The sequence below is a fragment of the Schistocerca serialis genome, chromosome 3 (genome assembly GCF_023864345.2).
Source record: "Schistocerca serialis cubense isolate TAMUIC-IGC-003099 chromosome 3, iqSchSeri2.2, whole genome shotgun sequence".
Lineage (NCBI taxonomy): Eukaryota > Metazoa > Arthropoda > Insecta > Orthoptera > Acrididae > Schistocerca > Schistocerca serialis.
The window spans coordinates 311,786,511-311,812,233 of record NC_064640.1 but is presented as its reverse complement, the minus strand read 5'-3'; the positions used below and the strand labels follow the sequence as shown (position 1 = coordinate 311,812,233).

Below are 25,723 nucleotides of genomic sequence, written 5' to 3'. Positions count from 1 at the left end.
ACACACACAGGCAGGCAGAGGCAGCAGCGACCGCCCGAGACAGACGCAGCAACAGAGAAGTAACCGATTTTGTGACTTTTACGAGTTCCTAACCAGGAGCGAATTGTATAATTTATCTGGGTGCTTTAATGGTTTAATGTCTTGAGTTTCTGCGTGTTAATTAAATATCTAATAGCCACAGTTCTCTAGTTTTCGTTTCCGTCGGAAAGTAAACCGATTTTGTGACGTATTAAAAGTTCCTAACCAGGGGGGAATTATTTAGTTTCACCTGAGTGCTTCGGTAGTTAGGTTTTTGAATTTCTGCGTATTAATCTAATTTATTAGAGACAGTTCCCGCTTTTTTGTCAGGGCCTGCAGTAGGGTTCCGTAGTCTGAGTCGATAGTCTGTTGATCTCTGTAGTTTAGTTTTCCGGCTCTTTAGTATGGATAGGCACTGCGATTGTTGTGTGCGGATGCGAGCCGAGTTGGTGACACTACGCTCTCAGCTCCCGGCTGTGATGGGCTCGGTTACACTGCTTGAGGGCTGCAGTGGATGGGCACCACTGTTGTGGGCCGGCCGTGGAGATCTAACGGACATTCAGCATGTCCGAGTCCTCCGATCAGTCCTCACCGGTGGCCAACCTAGTTACTGCTCGCACTGAGGTTGACCCCTCGCCTGTGGTCGAGTGGGAGGTCGCCCCAGGGCGTGGCAGGCGGAGAAAGACTTCCCAGGGGGCTGCACATAAGACACACCCAGTTAGTCTAACAGACAGGTTCCAGGTGCTGTCTGTGGCCGACACTGTCGCTCAGCCAGATGCAGTCGCCTGTCCTGTTTCAAAGGAAACATTTCAGCCTGTAAGACCAAGGCAATCACAGAGGGTGGGATTACTGATAATTGGGAGCTCCAACGTTATGTGTGTTGTGGGGCCTCTTAGGGACATAGCTGTCAAGAAGAGCAAGAAAGCCAACGTGCACTCCTTGTGCATACCAGGTGGAGTCATTCCATACTGGTACCGGTCCTTCCGGATGCCATGAAGAGCACAGGGTGCAGCCAACTTGAGGTGGTTGCTCACGTCGGTACCAATGATGTGCGTCACTTTGGATCGGAAGAGATTATCTCTGGTTTCGTGCGGCTAACAGAAGAAGTAAAGGCTACCAGACTTGCTTGCGAGATGAAAGCAGAGGTAACCATTTGCAGCATAATCGACAGGACCGATTGCGGATCTCTGGTACAGAGCCGAGTGGAGGATCTGAATCAGAGGCTCAGACGGTTCTGCGACCGTGTAGGCTGCAGATCCCTCGACTTGCGCCATAGGATGGTTAGGTTTCGGGTTCTGGGTCAGGAGTCCATTACACGCAGGAGGCGGCTACACGAGTAGCAGGAACTGTGTGTCGTGGATTGGGCGGTTCTTTAGGTTAGAGGGTCTCGGGAAAACACAAAAAGGGCTTCAGTCACAAAGGATGCATGTCGAACACGGGGACAAAGTAGATCTAGGAACCCTCGGTATAACAGTTGTAAATTGTCGTAGCTGTGTTGGGAAAGTACCAGAACTTCCAGCGCTAATAGAAAGCACTGATGCTCAAATCGTTATAGGCACTGAAAGCTGGCTAAAACCGGAAATAAGTTAAGCCGATAGTTTTGCGAAGAACCTAACGGTGTTCGGAAAGAATAAGCTAAACACAGTTGGCGGTGGCGTGTTTGTTGCTGTTAGAAGCAGTTTATCTTGTCGTGGAACTGAAGTAGATAGTTCCTGTTAGTTAGTATGAGCAGAGGTCATTCTTGGCAACCGGAATAAAATAATAATTGAATTCTTTTAGCGAACTCCCAATTCAGCTGATACAATTGCTGAAAGAAAACTTGCGTTTGATTTCCAGCTCGTACCCGACTCACACAGTTATAGTTGGTGGTGACTTTTATTTACCCTCGATATGATGGTGAAAATACATGTTTAATTCTGTAGAAACGCACAAAACATCATCCGAAATTGTCCCAAACGCATTCTCTGAAAATTGTTTTGAGCAGTTAGTTCAAGAGCCTACGCGAATAGCAAAAGGTTGTGAAAACACAGTTGACTTCTTAGCAACAAATAATCCTGATTTAATAACGAGCATCAAAACAGATACAGGGATTAGTGAACACAGGGTTGTCGTAGTGAGACTGAACATTGTAAACCCCGAATCCTCCATAAACGAAAACTATATCTATTCAAAAAAGAAGATAAAAATGTACTTCACATCTTCCTGAGAGACAATCTCCACTCCTTCTAAATTAACAAGGTAAGTGTAGACCAGATGTAGCATGAATTCAAAGAAATAGTATCGACAGCAAATGAGAGATTTATACCAAATAAACTAACAAACGACGGAAATGATCCCCTATGGTACACAAAACGGGTCAGAACACTGTTGCAGAAACAACGAAAATGACGTGCCAAATTTAAACAGACGCAAAATCTCCAACATTGCCGATCTTTTACAAAAGCTCGAAATTTAGCGCGGACTTCAATGCGAGATGTTTATAATAGTTTCCACAACGAAACTTCGTCTCGAAAACTAGCAGAAAATCCAAAGAGATTCTAGTCGTATGTGAAGTATGCTAGTGGCAAGACACAATCAGTGCCTTCTCTGCGCGATAACAATGGAGATACTATCGAAGACAGTGCTGCCATAGCAGAGTTACTAAACATAGCCTTCCGAAATAACTTCACGGAAGAAGACGAAGTAAATATGATAGACAGGACATAAAATCCCGTCTGAGACCTGCGATCATTTTTATGTTAATAATTGGCAACCAGTGCTGTACAATCGCAATAAAATCATGAGATGTGAACATCTCATGACTTTATTGCGATTGTACAGCATTGGTTGCCAATTATTACGAAGTAAATATTACAGAATTCGAATCAAGAGCAGCTGGCAACATGAGTAACATAGAAGTAGATAACCTCGGAGCAGTGAATCAACTTAAATCACTTAACAAATGAAAATCTTCTGATCCTGACTATACACCAATTAGGTTCCTTTCAGAGTATGCTGATGCAATAGCTCCATACTTAACAATCATATACAACCGTTCGCTCGACGAAAGATCCGTACCCAAAGACTGGAAACTAAATTAGTCCCGTATCATTAACGTCGATATGCAGCAGGATTTTGGAACATATATTGTGTTCGATTATTATGAATTACCTCTAAGAAAACGGTCTATTGACACGCAGTTAACATGGATTTAGAAAACATCGTTCTTGAGAAACGTAACTAGCTGTTTACTCGCACGAACTGTTGAGTGCTATTGACAAGGGGTTTCAGATCGATTCCGTATTTCTGGATTTCCCATAGGCTTTTGACACTGTACAACACAAGCGGCTTGTAGTGAAATTGCGTGCTTATGGAATATCGTCTCAGTTATGTGACTGGACTCGTGATTTTCTATCAGAGAGGTCAGAGTTCGTAGTAATTGACCGAAAGGCATCGAGTAAAACGGAAGTGATTTCTGGCGTTCCCCAAGGTAGTGTTATAGGCCCTTTGCTGTTCCTTATCTACACAAACGATTTGGAAAACAATCTGAGCAGCTGTCTTAGGCTGTTTGCAGATGACTCTGTCGTTTATCGACCAATAAGTCATCAGAAGGACAAAATAAATTGCAAAAATATTTATGAAAGATATATGTATAATGCGAAAATTGGCAATTGACCCTAAGTAACTAGAAAAGTAAAGTGATGCACATGAGTGCTAAAAGGAATCCGTTAAACTTCGGTTACAGGATAAATCAGTCAAATCTAAAGGCCGCAAATTCAACTAAATACTTAGGAATTGCAATTACGAGCAACTTAAATTGGAAGGAACACATAGAAAATGTTGTGGGGAAGACTAACCAAAGACTGCTTTTTATTGCCAGGGCCCTTAGAATATGGAACAAATCTACTTACGAGACTGCCTACACTACGCTTGTCCGCCCTCTTTTAGAACACTGCTGCGCGCTGTGGGATCCTTACCAGATATGATTGATGGAGTACATCGAAAAAGTTCAAAGAAGAGCAGCATGTTTTGTATTATCGGGAAATAGGGAAGAAAGTGTCACTGCAATGATACAGGATTTGGGAAGGACATCATTTAAAAAATGGCTCTGAGCACTATGGGACTTAACATCTGAGGTCAGCAGTCCCCTAGAACTTAGAACTACTTAAACCTAACTAACCTAAGGATATCACATACATCCATACCCGAGGCAGGATTCGAACCTGCGACCGTAGAGGTCGCGCGTTTCCAGACTGATGTGCCTAGAACCGCTCGGCCACACCGAGCGGCCATCATTAAAACAAAGGCGTTTTTCGTTGCGGAGGAATCTTCTCACGAAATTCCAATCACCAACTTCCTCATCCGAATGCGAGAATATTTTGTTGACGCCAACCTACATAGGGAGAAATGACCACCATTATAAAATAAAGGAAATCAGAGCTCGCACGGAAAGATATAGATGTTCGTTTTTTCAGCACGCTATACGAGATTGGAATAATAGAGAATTGTGAAGGGGGTTCCATGAACCCTCTGCCAATGATTTGCAGAGTATCAATGTTGATGTAGATGTAGACACAGGCAATCGTGATTCTCATTCCAAGCATATGATAGTATATTTACATTAGGCTACAAGAATATTAGTAAATCAAAATGTATTAAGCGGCTAAAAAGTTATGTATGTGTTTATATAGTGACACATCATTCGTTGTATATTTATGTTGGTGGGCAGCCGTCCGCGAATCGCTAAGTGCTGGAGCAAATTGGTATTCGCGTGGTATAGCAGGGGGTGGCCGAAAACCATGCGTTCGATGTCCTCCTCCGCGCTACAAGCACATAGCGGCATCAGTCAGTTGTAGAGGTGCAGTCGGAACCGTCCGTCGTCAAAGCGGAGGCGGAACATGGTGAACAGGAACTTTCTGTGGTACAATGAAGCATCACGGACGGCCACTTATTGTTTCCCGTGGTTCTCTGATCTGCCGCCGCACATGTTAGATAAGGTCTGAGTAAGGAACAAGTTCGGAAGCTTTCGTCCCATGGTGACCGAAACTCGTACTGAGGGTGTCGACAGTGTCATTGCCCCTGATACCATGATGCCCCTTTACCCACTGAATAGCGATTTTCTCGTTACGGTACTGTACTTCTACGATAGGTCTATAATCTGCTACACGAAGCTATTCTTGGTAATATTAAAAGCATGATTCCGTATGAGCAGTCTGCGAGTTTGTCAGGATAATGATTTTATCTGCATCTAAGCCGTCAGCATGTTGCAGTTTCTCTACTATTACAGTGAGCTACACTGTTAAGTATCGAGGCTTCCGGAAGGAGCTGAAATTGACCACTATGGCATGTCTGTTCGTCATGTTATTCGCTGCCGATGCCACCTGGAGAACGCCACTCACCTGTGTAGAGTAGCTGCCCATGTTCCCATCTACTACTTTTTTAGAATGCCTCCGTTAAATAAAACCCTCACCAAGGATTTTCTGTGTGCAAAAGATGTAAAACTGATCAGCTTCATCGGCAGATTAGAGGAGTTAATGAAGATAAACACTATGAGCGATGCAATGGTAAGAAAATCCCTCAGAGCGTTGGAAGATGTCCAAACTATAATGTTCACAATGAAGCGTAAAGTGGTCGATTACTTGTCATCACTGAAGATATGGTACAGAAGGTTGATGGAAAAAAAAAAAACCAGACGCTTCATGATTTTTTTCCTTATATAATGACTTCAAGGTGACCTGGACGTAATAATGTAGCATTTGTATCCCATACTTTCAGAGTACATAATTCTTGATCTATGAAACTTAAAACGTTGCGGTATTACGTCAACACTGATTTGCATTAGGTTAAACAGCATTAGAAGTTGTATTTATTTCTCAATGAAAGTTTAATTACTGCAACACTCTGTCTATGAAATGAATTTTGAAACTACGTTCAGTTTTCAGTACCATTATCTGGACACAATGCGTCTAATATCACTTAAACTGTGCCAGGCTTCTCTCAGATCTACCTTACAGTTTATTGATGGTCATTCTTAAAGAAAACAATGGTTAGGTGAAACAAATTTTTGTTATTTTCTCAGATGTACTCCGGTATTTACTTAAGTTTTTATTTTCTGGAAGTTTAAAACATTGTACAACATATACATCATACAGATGTTATTATAGTACGTTGTTGGAAACAATGGGTCGAAGACAGACATACAGGATTTGCCAATACGAATTAGCCATTAACAGGCAGTGCTCTCGCTGCCAGGCGTCCAGAGAGCCGTAGGACCCCTAATGAAATGTCCCTCGTCCTGCAACACTACATACCAGACGCCTTCATGGCAAGGAATTACATTACGTCAACCATAACGTCGACTCTCGATAAGTCTTCCTCAATACGTCTAATCGATGTAATGGTGTCAAACCTGGCGGGCCGGCAGCGGCCTACATACGCCGCTCTTCGGCCAAGAGATACAACATATAGACACGGAAGACAGAGAAAACATAAAAAGCATGGTAAACATATGAGGAACACTGCACAATAAATTATAAGTCGTTTAACGGAGGGCACTGTACAAGAAGGGTGGCACTAGTTGAACAGACGCAGACATCCAGGTGGACTCGCGAACATAGTAGAAAACACTGATGAAATCACTGTACACAAACGGAGAGACACTGACGCCCGGAAACACTGGCGACGATCATCGGCGAAGCACTCACACTGACGAAGGAGGGGGGGGGGGGGGACTGCCTCCGGGTCAAAGGGAGAGGTAGGAGGGTGGGAAGGAGGGGGCTGGAGCCAGTGGGAGAAAGAAGGGAGAGCAGGAGGGAGGAGAGAGGGGAAGGTTTGGAAGCCCGGGGAGAGGGGTGGAAGCGGGAGATGTGAGAGAGAGGAAGGGGGAAAAGGAAGGTGAGGAGGGAGAGAGGAAGCCCTGGGGGAAAAGGGGGGAAAGGGAGGGGAGAGTCAGAGCTGGTAGGAGGGGTAGATGGATGGGAGAAGGGCATCATCAGGGAGGGGGAGTTGGCAGAAGCCATCTTGGGAAAGGGTATGGAGGGTGTGAAGATGGAGAGCAGGTGAGATGCAAGAATACAGACATGGCAGCAGACTGGGATGGCCGAGGATGGGAGAGACAAGCGGGTGTGGGGGAGCGAGCTTGCAGGAGGTGTAAAGGATCCGCATCCATTTGAGGAAAAAAAAAGGTGCGGGAAGGGAATCAAGTCACATAGGATCCGCGTGGGGGATGGGAGACGGATGTGATAGGCAAGGCAGAGTGCGTGGTGTTCAAGGATTTGGAGGGACTTATAGTAGGCGGGAGGGGTGGAGATCCAGGTGGGATGGGCATAGCAGAGGATGGGGCGGATAAGGGATTTATAAGTGTGGAGGATAGTGGAAGGGTCCAGACCCCATGTGCGGCCAGAAAGGAGTTTGAGGAGGCGGAGTTGGGAATGTGCCTTGGCTTGGATTGTCCAGAAGTGGGGGGTCCAGGAAAGGCGATGGTCAAGGGTGACACCAAGGTACTTGAGGGTGGGGATAAGGTGAATAGGACAACCATAGATGGTGACATAAAAATCAAGGAGGTGGAAGGAAGGGGTGGTTTTGCCTACAATGATTGCCTGGGTTTTGGAAGGATTGACCTTGAGCAGCCACTGGTTACACCAAGTGGTGAACAGGTCAAGATGGGATTGGAGAAGGTGCTGGGAGTGTTGCAGGTTGGATTGAGGGCAAGGAAGGCAGTGTCATCGGCGTACTGGAGAAGGTGGATGGAGGATGAAGGCGGCGGCACGTCCGCCGTATATAGAAGGTAGAGAAGAGGGGAGAGGACGGAACCTCAGGGCACACCAGCGGAGGGATAGAAGGTGTAGGAATCTGTGTTATGGATGGTGATATAGGAAGGACAGTGGAAAAGAAAGGAGGCGATCAGACGAACGTAGTTATTAGGAAGTGCGAAGGTTTGGAGCTAGAAGAGGAGGCCAGAATGCCATACATCATCTTTATCTTCACTATCAGTACTAAATGTCGGTAAATTTGGAAGCGTTAATTCAGGAAGAGATTATTATTTTTCTATTATTCTGTATAAAGATTTTTTTCAGTTATTGCCACTTTGTTGTATGTATTTTATAACTTCTCACACTTGTGTTTTTTATATTCCTTGGTGACTCAAAGCGACGTGTTTGACTTTTGATTTCAGAAATCTGCGATTTTGGAATGGACAACGATTTGTTGTTCTGTGACTGGGCAAACCGCAACGGCAGTGCCACCCAGTGGTTCACAGGAGCAGGAACGCTTTCCAACTGGCTCGGTGGGCCGCCAACAGACGCCAGCACAGCTAGTGAAAAAGGTTGACGTTACTAATTTTTGTAATTTAAACGTTGTTTACAAATAGCTATTAGCACAACATACGATTATGATTTATGTAGAAATAGTACAGTAGGAGAATATATCTCAAAATATGGTGAACATCAAATGATTCATAATCAAATAGATGCCTACTTTATAGAGCATATTTTTTATTGGACATCCGTCATATCTAGGCAGTCCGTGAAAAATGATGGTGGGAGAGTGTAAGTGGAAATAAGCAAAAAAATGGATTTTGTAGAAAACTGCTCCAATATTAACGCCGGTATCTGTAGAAAATTGTCTGACAGTTTCCAGTGTAAAATTATTAGCAGCAATAAAATCTAAGAATAGCATTTGTGCCAGACATTGTAATTATGTGCAAACAGTATTGAAAAGAAATGAAATTTGAGAAACTGCGTGTCGTGCGCCTCTCTCACTTTTGCCAGAAATTGATAATACTGTTCGAAGTCTGTATAATAACAGCAACAGTTCATTCTATCTTCGATTTCTTGCACAGACTTCAGTGGACGGCAGTGTACATACTCGCCGATGGGGAGTTTGATAGTCATTGTTACACGTTCCTTTGTATTTGGGATCCAACAATGTTACTTGGATTGTTGTTACTGAAGCACTTATGCTAACTGAAATTGAAGTTTTTTACTTGTGAGCTGAGTAATAATGCTATGTAAAAGCGCAAAATTTAATGGGAATAGCTATATTAAAAATAACTGGCAGGAATAAGTTTAGCGTGTGAATTAAACTGTACTACAAGCGCAAGGTTTGAACAATCACATTTTAAAAACTGCCACTAAAGCAACTACAGGGAGCATTATAAGGACTGTCAAAAATGTTGTTACTAACAAAAAATTTGTGAAAGAAAATGAACATGAAATCACTACAGATATTAGGGTGTTTGCGGATGTCACTTGGATGAAACGAAGACACACATTCCTGCGTAGCCTGTGATAAGTTCCAACAAATGGAAAAATGTTAGAGGATATGGTGATGTCTAAATATTGTCATTTATTATTATAAGAACGACGCTGTATGATGCAGAGGCAGAAAGAAAACTGAAGGAAGCTCATTCGTGGCGCTGCACTGCTGTTACTGCCAAACCGTACACAATAAAAGCAGCGCGCAAATACTGTCTGAAAGGCACCCAAGAGTATTGCAATGGCCCCAAAAATCTGTAGAGGTAAATATATTCGAACATGTTGGCGTGTTTGTGTTTCGAGGATGCAAACTATTAGGAATGTGGTCGAGACAATGTTTGGAATGCTGGTTTTGTCGTGTGGTAAATCATTAGGCGACTTCAGCATGTTTATAGCTCATTCGTGTGCTCTGTCTCTCGAAGACTGGACGAAGTGTTTGGCAATGAGGGAGTTTCTTTGCTTTGCAGTTGAATATAAAAAATTTTGCAAGATTTTCCTAAACAGAGTAAAAACAACACTGGATAATCATTTAGGTGAATATAAAAATGATTTCAGGAAGAGCAGATAATGTCCTGCACAAATATTTAATCTGAAGTCAGTCAATCGCTACATGTTACGGAATTCAAAAGGCATAAAAACAATGTCTGATGATTTCAGAAAGACCTTTGTTCTCGCGGCAGAGAAACCATAGATAAACTAATCCGAGAACTTGATGAAAATCTGTATTACCAATTGTAATTAGTGAAAAACGTTAAGACACAGTACCTAAAATGAAATTTATGTAAGAAATTTCTCAGAAAGTCGAAATAAACACATGTGTGCGGCAAGGTGATGACCTATCCCCACATCTATTTCATGGTGTTCTAGAGAAAATAGTGGGAATTAGAATTCAAAAACTGAATGAATATGTGATTTCACCAATACTATTGCGAAGAGGTAACAAAAAGGAAACTGTCTCACATTGGCAGATGACTTGACATACAATGTGACATGTGCTATGATGCAAATTAATGTATTAGAATAAATAGGCAGTACCACCAGCTTAAGAATTTCTGCAGAAGAAAGGCAATTCTTAACGAATATTACAGCTGCAACGAAATTTCCGAATACAGATACTGGCCAAATCGAGACGGCTAAAAACTAAAATATTTCGGGAAGACAATCAAAGGAAAGTGTTTGGAAGAAGCTGCTATAGAGAAAAAAATATGCAAAACGGGAAGAAAATATGTTATAATTACAGACCGTTACAAGAAAAAAGTCTATTTAAAAATTAAAAATAAGGCGTTACAATACAGTAGTGTGACGCCAGAATTTTCATATGCAAGCGAACGTTTAGCATTAAGCTATAATTTAGATAAATTCCAAATATTAGCAAGCCTAATCATTAGGTAAACATTAGGCCTACGACAAACTATGGAAGTTTGAAAATTACGAAGAAATGAAAAAAATTCTATCCACAAAGTAGCAACAGGATTTGTAAAACAAATAAAAATAAAAACTGAAGAAACCACTGACAGAGAAGTGTTTAGGCGAAAAAGTATTGAATATGGAAGAATTCCAAGGTAGGAGTGTGGAGAAAATTAGTATGAAGTGATCAGAAGACAGGAAGAAAAATGATGAGGGAGTATTGGAAGAAAAAGAAAGAACAACGAACAAGAAACTGACACTGGCACGCGGTAATTGGTTGGTACATCCAAGAATAAGAAACATCTTTTACTTTAACTTCTGTCATTCTGTAATTATTCTTTGAAGTTTTTCGTTCTCAGAAGAACGTAGTGATTCCCACATAATTCGAGCCAGAATAGTTCTGAAGACTGGGGATCCGTGGTCTCATTTAAATAGAAAAATAAACAATTTATTTTTCGCCACTCATTTTTAATTTTTATTTTGTTTACAAAACGACGAGTTATTTAATCCCATCGAAAATACTATTCGCTAATTGTTTTTATGATCGTATTTCGATTTACCTTTCAAAGATAAAACATTTCTCATTGGACTCTAAATTTTTACTGCATATTTAATCTACATCTACATTTATACTCCGCAAGACGCCCAACGGTGTGTGGCGGAGGGCACTTTACGTGCCATTGTCATTACCTCCCTTTCCTGTTCCAATCGCGTATGGTTCGCGCGAAGAACGACTGCCGGAAAGCCTCCGTGCGCGCTCGAATCTCTCTAATTTTACATTCGTGATCTCCATGGGAGGTATAAGTAGGGGGAAGCAATATATTTGATACCTCACCCAGAAACGCACCCTCTCGAAACCTGGACAGCAAGCTACACCGCGATGCAGAGCGCCTCTCTTGCAGAGTCTGCCACTTGAGTTTGCTAAACATCTTCATAACGCTACCACGCTTACCAAATAATCCTGTGACGAAACGCGCTGCTCTTCTTTGGATCACGCCAGATTACGCTGTTCATCGCAATGTAACCAACTGAACAATTCAAAAGTTTACTGAGCCAGGCTCCACAGTCAAAGACTTTTAAAATGCATAAGCCAAGCATTTTATTTCTGGAGAAAAAGTCCAGCAACCAATGGCTTGAAGAATAATTTTGTCGGAATCCTTTAGTAATCGGCGCGAAACAAACAGATCTTTGATATATAATCCTTCGGTGATCTTAACGCGAATTTAGTGAATATAAAAATCAACAATTTTGTTGTTAATTTCCGAAAACAGAGTTTTAGTTTTAACTACGCAGGTTTTTCTTTCAACGTCTTATCGACAACTGAGTCATTACATTTGGAGCTCAACTGGAGAGGGAATTGGAGAAGGGATTTTCTGTAGTCAAGAAATCGTCCAACTTTTTCCGGAAGTGCTTGAGGAAAACCACAGGGGAAATGTGTGTGAGTGGATGGACGAAGATTTTCAGTTCACTTCTCCGAAACATGAGTACATTGCTTTATCCACTACGTCATCTCGCTCCTTAAAATTTTATTGGCTGTTTAGCTCAACAACGGGGCGTTTTATATCATAATAAACAATCAGTAAATACAAAACCATTAAAGTTGTAACTTTTTGTTGACTCAGGTGGATATGTTTTCTTCGAGACGTCGGCCCTTGGACTTATGGCTGACATGAGAGGACAAAGCGCTTTTCTCGAGAGTCCTATAATGGGATCTACTGGCGCTGACGGAAAGTGTGTCTCGTTTAGGTGAGTTTCACTACTCGTTTTCATGTCTGAAAATCATGCAAATAAACCTGTGCTTGCCCAAATTATCAACCAGCAAGCGAATCGGTCGTGTTTTACAAGAGTGTATTGTCACAGAATATGTCTCTTCGTGCTAGACAGTTCCCTGTTTGTAATAATGTTTATCGAATTCAGAGGTACATTCTTCATGCACTTGCAGACACACTATTGTAATTCATCATCTGCATACTCAGGAGCTAACGACAAGCGTACCGGTGTTGGCGCTTGCCCGAGGTAGGGAAAACATCAGCCTTTTTACTCTCTTTACGTCGACTAAAGACGAGTGATTAAACATTTCAGCTTCATCATCGACGGTCTGAGCGCAGCCGGGCTGCGAGTGCTCTTGCATCCGGTCAGCGAGGATGGCAGCCCAGATGGCTTCGACCGTATTCTGTGGAGTACCAAAGATCCCACTGGCAACAACACGTGGCAGGAGGCAGAAGTCCTCTTCACGTACAGCAAAGAGCAGCGGGTATGTTTAGCACAAACGCTACTTTTTATTTAACATTCGCTTTGGCAAGAAGTTTCACATCAGTGAGACATGTCAAACCAACACAATAATATGTAAGTAATCCCTTCCCATTATAGTCATTACCATTGCAGCATACTGACCAGTAGATCGTGCATTAGATTTCTATCGATAGCCTTAGGTGTTAGTGAGGGAAGGTCATCTGAAATTGCGTCCATTCGAAAACCTGCTTCCAGCTTTAAGAAACAAACGGCTGACCGTAAGCTTGACAGTTTGAAACACTACCTAAAAGTTCTGATGATGACCTTCAGGTGTCTTGCTGACAAAACTGAGTTTAATGTCGTGACATTGGATCACTTTAGATTAAATGGATAACAATAGACGATTCCATTCACGAGGAATAGAATTGGAGTAACCTGCTGCGTTGGTATGAGAGTGCTGTTGTTACTCTGGCTAAAATAATAGTTCTGTGTGTCACGTGACTGCCGTCTCCGTGGCTGAGTGGTCAGCTTAGTTGACTCTGCCATGCGGAGAGCCAGGCATCATTTTCCGGTACTACCAGATATTTTTTCTCGGTGGTAGGACTTGATCGAGATCTGCTCAGCTTCGTGATGTCAATGGAGAAGTTACATGGATCGGGAGTAGCGACTCAAAGGCCTGCAAAGCCGACAACGGCGCGGACAGCTGGTGCTGACCCCATGCGACTCCATATCGGATCCAAATGACGCCATTAGCTGAGAATGACTGCGGTCTGTCGGTCCCTCTTGGTCCCTCTGAGGCGGAGCTTAATGGTTAGTGTCACGTGATGAGGTTGTTGTCAGACACCGCCCTGATTGTCGAACGGAAGAGAAAAGGGTGCGCAAGACGCGCAGTATCAGTTCATTTAATTGTCGTCACAATGTTCGAGTGAGACGCATTAGACACTCCATCTGTGAGGATTTTTGATTTTTTGCAGACATATTGTTTATAGACAATGCATCAAGACAGTGAATCTGTTGTGATCTCTGCTTGATGTTACGGAGAAATTTGTGAGTTCCTCTTTCTGTGTCAGAATTATTTAGTCCATTTTATCATGGATATGAAATGCAATATTTTCCTTCTATCTTTGTTTGGGTCTCAGTTTCCTCTATTCTATGCAGCTGCATTTCGTTGCGTTCCTTTAATTGATATAAGACATCTATTTTCCTGATTCCTTGCTCCAATGGGCATACTCTTATTATGGCTAGCAAATTCATCCGTTGGCGTCACGAAGAGGGTGCCTGTTAACTTCAGTAGCACACCCCGTTACGTTCTTTTGACTGTCATAGCAATCTTTAAAAGATTTCATCTAGGGGCCCACGCGCTCGTACCGTACCCCAAAAAACGCTCTAATACTGATTGATGATACACTCTGTTTGCAAACGTGTATACATATACTCGTATATCGGCGATCACGGAGCCTGAAGTTCATGCGCCAATCTTACGATGTTCCTCCATAGATGGGGATCTTGTGCACTTTTGGATCCAGTTCTCATGGATACCGAACTGCTGAAGGTCCTTCTGCAATTCATCCTCCCACTGCTTCCTTGGTCTTCCAATTGAACGAGTTCCATCAGGCTTTCCCACAAGGACAGCTTTAGCCCGCACGTTTCTGGCCCCCTGGCTATGTGCCCTACCAGAATTATTCTCCGCTCTCATTTTCTGCACGATATTCTGTTGTTTCATCAGGTCGCACAGTTTGAGGTTCTTGCTCCTCCTTCTTTTGTGGTGATTAACGTTTACGTCCCATATAACAACAACAGTACCATCACTGAATATAAGCTTTAAATTTGGTCCTAACTGACAGATTTTTTATGACGATACCTGCTTCAGACTGAAATTGACAATACGTTGATTAATTTCTTGTTTTAGCTGTTGAACAAGATGTCCAAGTACTTAAATTTTTCCTCTCTGGTTATATTCCAATTCCTGCCTGTAATGGGGCATTATTAGGAGCTTCTCTGGATACTTCTATCACTTCAGTCTTCTCCATATTAATCCTCATTCCAGTCTTACTGACATTCTACCCGGAGTCCTGTACGGTTTCGTCCAACTCTTCCTCTTACACCGCTATGTCTTCTGTGTCGTCTGCATATCCCAATAGCTGTGTTCTTCCATTTAGCTTCACCACTTTATATTCTCTTCGCATCTCCCGAATTACTTTCTCCAGTACCAAATTGAAAATCAATGGTGAAATGAAATGATCGTATGGCATTTATTGGCCGGGGTATCCCCTTCGTGAAATGGCATCACCTTGTTCACTCCTGTTCTTATGATTCCTTGGATAGCTCCCTCTGGTATGCCACCTGGGCTTTTGTTTCTGCTGTACGCACCTTCACCAAGTTAACTTCCTTGGTATGCCAAGGATATCGATATTGTCTATTTGCAACACTGACTATGTTTTTTGATTATCTTTTATTCGTTTGCTTCGATACGTGAGTTTATGGCACTTTTCATTGCTCCATATAACCGCTTTCATCTATTCACAGCTGACCCGCGTATCAACTATATATAGTATGTCACAAATTAAATATTGACACGATCATTGATCTATACTAGCTTAATTTTGTGTACGATATTAAGATACTAATTTTTGAGCTCCAAATTGTGTATCCCTGCAGATAATCCAAGCACTGTACGTAGCGAACGACACATGAGATAGCAGTCGACATGCATCCAACTCCGGATCTCTAACGTGCAAATGAAGTGCGGGAATATCATAGTTGTCGTGAGCTTGCGTAAACAGTCCACTGATATCCAATGCGAATTCCAAGTACACTGACAGGCCGGTTGTCAGGAGACAGTTATGGCGCGAACTACTAAGCGTCATAAACAGCAACAATCTGGTTCGATCATCACGGTGCCTGGATATTTTGTGGAACTGGTTCCGACTCTTTCACACAGCTGCGATCGTACCGGCGTGCAGAACGACCACCATCGCCACGAGTCGTTTAGTACTGTATTTATGCCGGCAATAGAACCCATATCGACATCATTGTGTGGCAGGGATACAAGAAATAATAATTCCATGACCAACTAACATCGCCATATTTCGTTTACTATCTTTGCGCTAAAAATGGCCAGATTCATTGGTTTCCATTTTTTTGTCAAAGTTACATGTTGCGAATGAACTTCTTTGCGGTATTCAAGTCAATGTAACTGCTCAACCATAGACGCTCGTTGAATTTAACTACGTGGTGATGTCTAACCGGTTATATTCCCATATCAAGACACCATTGAAAATTTTGATAGGGAAGTACATACTTTATTTTCTCCCTCAGCGTCGTGAACAGCATGAGTGCCCTTGGCATAAGGACAAATCTTTGTGGTCGTCGTGGTAACTATTGAATACCCAAGCCTTCATGCAAGATATTCTCTACATCAGAGACGTGTGGAACACTTAAGAAGTCTACACAGTCGATTTCCTAACAGGTCGGCCATTGGACTCTCCAGTAAGCAGAGAAAATGCTGTATGAAAAACTCGTATAAATTGTTAACATCCACGTGCAGGTGACATAACTAAAATCGAGTTCCACGCTTTAAAAAAAATAGAAAAAAGATCGCACAACGATATGACCTTGGGCCATATTGTGTGTTGGCCGGTACACAGTCCAGAATTGCTCAGATACATCTGCAACAACGTACACATCTGTCTCTATATATAGCCTTCGATTTTGAGGTCAGTTATGACATCGCCTTTTAGTTTACTACGGAACGCAGAAATATCGAATAGCACAGTTTCAAGAGTTTCTTCTTAGGATCCATGTATTTGTGTCAAAAAACATATTTGCGTTTAAGTTTCAGAAATTTTATACATCATCGGAATGCACAGCCACAGAAAATTCATGTCTCCTAACTTTAAGTCCCAACTAGTTATCAAGCGTTGTGCTTCGTGGTGAATCGTCGATTGACTTCGGTATGCGTCACTTTATATAGCGGGAGGGGACGTGAGATAAAAGGAAGGAAGCAACACACAAATTTCCGTTGATTAAAGTTCGTTTGTCATTGTTGTTCAGCACCCAATTTAATATATCGTTTACGTTATCAATAGCACACATGAAATAATTTTTTTTTTTTAACCATGCACCTTGCAGAGATGGGATGACTTGCATATCTCAGTGATGCAGATAGCTGTACCATAAGTGCAGCCACAATGGAGAAGTACTCGTGGAGCGGCCGTACTAACGCATGGTTCCTGAACAGACCGTTTCAGTAGCTTCAGGGGCAGCATACTGAATGGGTAACTAATGTGGCCTTCTAACATTAGCAAAATGGCCTTGCTTGTTGGTACTGCAAACGGCTGAAAGCAAACGGAAACTACAACCGTTATTTTTTTTTTCACGAGAGAATGAAGCTCTACTGTATGGTTTAATGATCATATCATCTTTTTGAGTAAGATATTCCCCATTCGGATCTCTAGGTAGGGACTACTGTGTAGGATATCGTCATCAGAACAAACAAAATTGGCATTCTGACAAATGGTGAGGGTTTTGGACACAAAAGCAACTGAGTGTTCCACCTCATAAACCACGTGGGCCAGGACTACCCCATCGCATAGTCTCATACCTCTTATGTGAGGATAAGAAGTTTTGTAGGGTCACATGCTGTGAGGCATAAGGAGCAAAGAAGAACCTGATTTAACTGTCTGAAAGCTTTGTCACACACTGGAATCCATTGCCAGTGGACGTTTTTCCACAATAGGCGATGAAGTGGTTTGGCAGTGGTATCGACATAGAGAATACTCTTTCAGTTGTAATTTAATTGTCCCAACACTGATTTCAGCTGGCTGGTATTCGTAGGAGCTGGAAGTTTATGTACTGCTTCAATGTACTGAGACGTGGATAAGATGTCGAAAGCGCTGAAAATGTGTCTGAGATATTGAACTTGGGGAACAAAGAAACAAAACTTTTCCTTGTTACATTTTGGATTGGCCTGTTGGAGTAGTATCAATAGAGCGTCCCAATTGTTGGCGGGGTACAGGGCATCTTTGCCTGCAATGAGAATGTCTTAATTCGCTGTCCCTGGGACATCACGAGTGAGGTGCTCCATATATCGTTGAAATATCCCCGGGGCGCTGGCTATACCAAAGGCAAGTTTGGTGTACTGAAAAACGCAAATAGAGGTTTGATTACTACGTTGCGTCGGGATTCTCCATCTAATACCAATTGAAGTTATGCATCCCTCAGATCAATTTCTGCTAACACTTTTCCACCCAATAGACAGATCATGATGTCTTTTACCTTAGGTATCAGGTACGCATCAATGATTCATTGGGCGTTGCTGGTTGTCTTAAAATCTTCACAGATGCGTTAGGTACCCTTTGGTTTTTCAACACTAACCGCTAGTGTGGCCCATTGGCTGTTGGAGACCGGAGTGCCTGTGCCTCATCTTGCAGGCGCTGTAATTCCCTCTGAAATTCATCCCTGAGCGCAAATGGAACATTTCTATCCCTAAAAAATTTCGGCATTGCCATGAAAGGGGGTCCATGTGGGCTTCAAAGTCTGTAACACCAAAAGAGAGTCGGCCGGGGTGGCCCTACAGTCTGGAACCGCGCGACTGCTACGGTCGCAGGTTCGAATCCTGCCTCGGGCATGGATGTGTGAGGTGTCCTTAGGTTAGTTAGGTTTAAGTAGTTCTAAGTTCTAGGGGACTGATGACCTCAGAAGTTAAGTGCCATAGCGCTCAGAGTCATTTGAACAATTTGAACCAAAAGAGGATTGTGAAAACACAGAGTTGAATTTAGAAAAAAAAAATCTTTGAGTTACAGCTTTGTTCCCAGGGAGTTGACATTGGTGGCAGAGTCATCAGTTTCTAACTCAAGTGCATTAAAAAGATCCATGCCTAAGAAACTGCTAGGTCTCAGGGCATCCTTCACCAAAATCCTGGCCATGATGTGTGACTGATACGGTACTTGGCTGTGAAATTATAAATCAATCTTTATGTCATGGCTATGACTCCACATTGGGGCACCCAAGGGATGGAAGGGAGGTGACCTGACACTATTCTATGAGCCTCTATCGATAATGGTTACAGCAGTCCCTGTACCTGTTTGCAAGGAGATGGGTATGTTATTGATTTTGACAGTTAATATGAGACTTTCTGTAGTGTGTGGGAGCACTGATTGAATATATGACATATATGGATACATATGGATATGTTGCTGCCCCCATGTCTGACGGATCCACTCAGGTGCTCTCCACTGACACCTTCAAAATTGATTGACACACTTTGGCCCTCTGTCCGGATTTCCCACATGAGGTGCAATTTACTCTCTAGTAATGGTATTGGTGTTGCTGATGACTGATAAAACAATGACTGCAGGAAGGAAAGTGTTGGAGACAGTGCATGGGTGCTATGTCTTTTGTAAGTCTGAATGGACAAGTGTCTGCAACTGAGTTTGTGGACATGTCGTCTGAGTTGCAAACACTTATGAGAGATTTTATACAGTAGTCAAGGATCAAAGAGACTGTTTTAATGGCTTGATAATGGGGAGACAAATTTGTAGACATAAGTCCTTGAGTTTGAAGAGACCAGTTCTAAGACTATCATCCAGGGTATATACTAAAATCGTATCTCTAACAGAGGGAGGAGCATGTGACTGGTTGCACCCAGGGTTACTCCTCCCACCAACCCCCTCCTCCAATACCCTCTCGCCCGTCCGGTTATTTCCTGATGCACAAAGCATCAGGTGGCAGCAATTCTTTGATATTGATGTCTGGGAAATTCCTGTCGAAACAAACTCTCTCTCTCTCTCTCTCTCTCTCTCTCTCTCTCTCTCTCTTTCTCTCAAGAGGTTACTTCCTGACCAGTAACAACACTAAACCCACTTTTGTCCTGAACAAAGTGGCATTTACTGGGTAAACCCCCAGCCCTCCCCATATAATTACCTGCACTCAGTCAAATTAATTGACTAATTAATTAAATCGATGCCTTCTGTGTTGGCCGGCAACGGCCTTGCCGCAGTGGATACACCGGTTGCCGTGAGATCACCGAAGTTAAGCGCTGTTGGGCGTGGCCGGTACTTGGATGGGTGACCATCCAGCCGCCGTGCGCTGTTCGGGGTGCACTCAGCCTCGTCATGCCAATTCAGGAGCTACTCGACCGAATAGTAGCGGCTCCGGTCACAGGATACCATCATAACGACCAGGAGAGTGGTGTGCTGACCACACGCCCCTCCTATCCGCATCCTCAACTGAGGATGAAACGGCGGTCGGATGGTCCCGATGGGCCACTTGTGGCCTGAAGACGGAGTGAGTGCTCTGTGTTGGCCAGTTTTTCCTTACTTCCTACTGGTGGATACTAGGACTGGTGTATTTGGCATGAAATTCTGGAGCCATTCAGGATTCGATTACGCAATTGCCCAGTTTCTAAGCTCTACTCTTCCCCCTTCTGGATTTTCCTTGTCTCCTATTGCTGGATATTGGCATAGTTACGTCGTTTGGAGGGGAAATTCATTACGTTAGAGACAGACGAAAATAGTAGTGAGAATTTCAAATTTCAGCTCAATTGTGATATATCCTTAAACAATTTGCAGAAGATGGGGCAGGGGTATGACTAGAGTATGCTCGTAGTACCACTATCGGAAATAATAAATTGTTTAATCGGGAATTTGACGACGTGATTCGAAGTGGTGCTTTGTAAAGTGATAGTTGTAATTTCAAATTTCGACGAAAATTTATACCGTCCCGGTTGTGTAACTTCCGACCACCTTCAGGTCTAGTAAGTGTGTTTTTTAAAGCGCTATAGAATTTCAAAGTTGGTTCTCTCTGCTACAGCAGTAAGAAGATGGAGAGCAAAGAGTCTATTGCGTGATAGGATTGTAACAAAAACAAATCTACCGTTATTTTAACAAATACTACTCCACCTTTCCCCTGTTCGAAAGAGTCCACTGGAATGTACTGAGTAACACTCAGTTCCACTCACAGCAGCCGTCACAACATGAAAAGGGCGCTTTGTAAATACATACACTTAAACCACGATCGATTCCATAGTAGCTGTCACGGCTAGATGTCGGAGATCGTGGAAACTTCCGCACGCCACCATGCGCCCTGCCGCACACTGGTCACTCCGGCAACTGCACGCTCATTGCCCGGACGTTCAGAGGTCGCAGAGACAGCCGCTGTCACCTCTCAGCCGTCAGCTAGTCAATTTTCATGACATAAGCGGGGAGGGGGGGGGGGCATTATCGTCCAGTGCAGACACTCGCCATATTCAACCCTCTCAAATTCCTACGTGAAAATCGAAGAATGCTCGCAGCACACGCGATCACGAAGGTTGCCCAACACATACTGAATATTAGTTCGCTATTCACCCGTCCAGAGGGCGACAAGGTTAGGTCGATTGCATCGTCGTACATGCCCGGTCAGTTCGGGAGACAGCTACCTCCGTCATGCACCCGGACACGAAGCAGTGTCATGCTAGGAAACCACCCATATAATTACAACTAAATACTACAATTGCAGCACCAATCTAGTGATATTCAACAATGAGCTGACTATCGGAAATAGCTCCTTTTGACGACTGTGGCTCTGGAAACATCAATTGCCCACATATTTCTATATCCTCCTTATGACTGGACATAATTTTCCACGTAAAATCCGTCATACTCTTTACGGCTATCGACGCATCGAAACAGCAATTTCCACGTCAAATCTATACACCCCTTACGACCAGACATAGTCCCACCCACATCATTTTCTTTGCACGTGTCGAAATACTGACCACAGTAACTTAACACCAAAACTCGTACGCATTTCAGACAAGCAGTGCGATTATCGTTTATATGCGTATAGCGTCCGAAAAAATTATGGTATGCCCACAGACGCACACCGCCTAGGTGTATCGATTCACCTAAGTTCTACGAAATTATTTAACATTTAGGTTCTTCCAGCCAATCAGATTCGAGAACAGACTGCAGGTATTTTCCAGTCAGCCCTTCCGGAAGGTGCTGCATCCCGCCAAGACACTCTCAAACAAGTGATGTAAAGTACAGGCGTCCGGCACTATGTGATAACCAACAGCGATACCGCGGATGAAAGGATTGGAAGACATCACCGATATGGGCTGGTGTAACGTAATAAACATCGCAGTCGATAGTGCGAAAAGAACATACGAGGAACTGGTAAGGGGAGCCGACGATAGGACGTTCTGTGTATCCTTTATGTTACAACTGTATTGCTTGTCCCTTACGGTCGGATACACCCGTCAATGCGTTGAAATCACAGTTCCTCACGTCAAATCTACCCTCCCCTTACGGCTAGACATACGTAACTTTTTACAGGAATGTTATCTGATCACTTCCCACACGAGTCTGGTGATGTGTCAGAACACTAATCACAGTAACGTTACGCACCAACACCATAACATTGCCGACAAGTAGTGCGATTCTCGCTTATAGGTGGATATTGCCCGAAACATTATGGTACGTCCACACTTACAACCCATGGATACCGTTTCGTATGGCCTACCGCGTCTTTCCACTAGCAAAACCCTGCCGCTACATCGTTGTTACGAGATATTCGTAGAGGAATAAACGGCGTATTTACAATTAAAAATCCCTTGAGTCTTATGTTAATTATACATACGTTCTTGCACGATAGGCAAATTTGCCAGATCAAGAAGAACTGACATCCACAAAGAAGTCAGGGACCCTTGATAATTCTCATGAAATCTCATCGCATTCTGACAGCACTGTTCCATAGTTAGAAGGCTGTCTAGGCCTCCAACCGTCACTGACTAGGTAGAGAGCTATGACAAAGATAAAAACAGGACATAAAGTTACAGGAGGAAATTCACAACCATGCAGAATCGTGGACTCCTTAAGGAAATTCATAAGCATAAAACCCACAATTTATCGATGTCAAATGACAGTTTATAAATATCCTCCTGTGCTTGTCCTAAGCTCCTTTATCATATTCCTATGATTACCATGTTATAAATACGACTTTCAAGACATCTTGGACAGCATAGTCTCTCTCTCTCTCTCTCTCTCTCTCTCTCTCCGCCATTTTTGTAACATCCAACGAAATAAAACTACGAACTATAAGGACTTCGCCAACGTCACCTGGTAGATAGCGCAATAAGATTTTACTGGATCTCTCTCTTCCACTACAGCAGAAATAAATACTGTCTGTATGCTGACATCGACCACATGTGGTGATCCCATTAAATATAGGTGTATTGGTCCACTGGAGTAGGTGGCTAGTGAACGAAGTCGCTTCCACGATCCCGCGAAAGGTTTGTCGCCTGTATTGGAGGAAGACCATGTCCCACCGACTATCAGTCATCGAGGGTTCTTGTTTCATGAGCAGTTTAATACAGTTTTTTGCTGTAACATATCAAAGCAGTGTATGACTATTGCTGTGTACACAGCCATACATTTTGCTTCTTTACATGACTTTGAGGTCTGTGACAGGCGTTAAACCGACATTAACACGTTTCGATCCATTGGCTCTCACAGAAAGCTGGACATCGCATGGTGTAAACTAAGCTACTCCCACAACACACAGTGTGGTTGAAATAAATGACAGAGGCGGTGTTTCTTATTGACAAAAATGTGGAAGACATCGCAATATATGGAAACTGGAATAGTTTGCTGCATAGTGGAGCGTTTCCAAACAGCTGTCCGAAGGCAATGACCTCTACATTTAATCTCATCTTCCACAGCGACAGGATAGCAGATGTCTGCTGTTCCGTTTTCGAAGAGAACCAGAGCATTGATTCCCCATATTGGTGGCGCATATTGCACCCAGGTGTAAGATCGCTGTTTTGGTGTCCTAGGTGGTAGTCATCCTGACCTCCAAATCTTTGGACACTGCGTCTTTCATTTTTATGACTTACAACGCAAAACCATATGTGGACCAAAGGGGTATTCTGCAGTACTTCAACCCACAGAACGTTGATATTATGTACTATAAATTGTCAATCCCACTTGTGGAGGAATGGAAAGATTTTCGTACACCCATGCGAGCATGTAAGTAACCTCATCCCTCCACATTTTGTCGTATTTTCATCAGTTTTACGTATTTCCCATCAATGTTCGTAATTTTATCTGGTTTTCTGTAATTTCAACACGTTTCAACCTATTATTCAAGGGTCAAATCACCAGTCTCGACGAGTTGTCACGTCAACAAAACATCTCATCTCGTTGATCTCGTGATGCTATCTGCCATTGACATTGCAGCATGGTTCTCAATTTCTGTATCATTGCCAAATCACTCCCTCCATTACTTTGCGAGGGTCATACACAGGTGGATATATCATGAACCCTGTTACATTGCCTACATCACATGACACAAATACTGTTTCTTGGCCTAGAAAATAGCTATGAGCAGAGAGGAGGCGCAAAAACTACGTTCCTCTGCTTAAACACCTTATAAATTCGGTAAGATTTTATTACGATTTGCCCTCTGCCTCTGTGATAATGCGAGTCACGAAGTGTTCTCACGTTTTTAGGATAAAGTCGGGGATTGAAAGATTTCACCGTCACCTTTGATGATTACCACCCCAACAAACGAATCATATCCGTAGCAGAACTCCGTGCTCTATTTCGAAACGAGCTGTCACTGTAGTATCCAGATTTCATCATAGTGCTACATCACACAGTGTCTCTCTAGATGCATGCCTGCTGAGGAGGTAAGCACTCCTTATTGGTGTATAGTAGGTACGAGCCTGATAAATTTGAGAGTATTGTGGTTACATAACAGACGATTAAGAAGAAGAAACGTATGGTTCATGCATGATGGAGCTCCAGACGGAAGGAATTTGAAACATGTTACGTATATCACTTGTGTTACCAATTCTGTTGTATTGCTGCAGTGTTTCGATTCCATACAAAGAAAGAAGTGGGAATATAAAAATGATCACAGAACATGAACACAAACTCCAAATGCTACACGGTTCTGCACTTAAGCATGCTATAGTGTTAAAGCAGTGTGATTTCCGATGTGTTAGTCACATCGAATGAAATGATGTTAATGCTAAAAATGCGGGAAATGAGTTTTCAAAACCTGCCATACATTCAGCCTTCAAATTTACTATCCCGCTCAGTATGGTGAGAAACTTTAATGGTATCTTCTACACTAACTTCTACACCAAAGGAAAAGAAACATAGATTCTTTGTGATACATGCGCTATAATACTTTCCAGAAGTGTATAGTGGCTACTGTTCACATCCGATTATGGTTTGACAATTATGCTGTGTTCGCATTAGCCCTATAAAGTGATCTTCAGCAACGGAAAATCCAAGAGACAAGAATTAGACAAACTCGTAGCAGCGGTGTTTGAGATACGAAATAACACGCCATGCTGCATTAACTCCGTGAACAGAACATAATCTCTTCTACACACAACACCTGTCAAGCAAATGTAAACAGAGGGACTGAAATACCTCACAAATTCCTGTCACTAAGTTGGAATCACTGTAGTTATGAAGTTGAAGACTCGCTTATGTCCGAGATGTGGCAATGGAATGGAGTACTTTGCATTCATCTATGTTCGCATAGAGGAGGGTGCGGAAACAGGTTTTCCATCGGTTTGGTGGCTATGAGTCATCACACATCCGTTGGAAGTCCTTGGCTGACTGTGGTACGGAGAGGTTCGGTGTTAACGATTGCACATAGATAGCGCTCTAAGTCACACACAGAACATGCTATTGTATACGAGTCGAACGCACATCATATCACACAATTGATACAGCCTGTGAGAACAACAGAAAAAAATTAACTGTGTTACAAATGACCTGCCGCAATATCTCCCTCTTTCTAGAATACATCATAAGTCAACCATTAAATTATAC

The 25,723-nt window shown here is 42.8% G+C and overlaps 1 protein-coding gene across 1 annotated transcript in view; it reads left to right on the top strand.

Annotated features, from left to right (window-relative positions):
• LOC126470115 (MAM and LDL-receptor class A domain-containing protein 1-like) overlaps positions 1 to 25,723 on the top strand; it is a 336,480-nt gene that overhangs the window by 48,443 nt on the left and 262,314 nt on the right. The window contains exons 4-6 of the mRNA XM_050097720.1: positions 8,171 to 8,320; positions 12,281 to 12,404; positions 12,741 to 12,912. Of these exons, the coding sequence (XP_049953677.1) occupies positions 8,171 to 8,320; positions 12,281 to 12,404; positions 12,741 to 12,912 (446 nt within the window). The remainder of the gene's footprint in view (positions 1 to 8,170; positions 8,321 to 12,280; positions 12,405 to 12,740; positions 12,913 to 25,723) is intronic.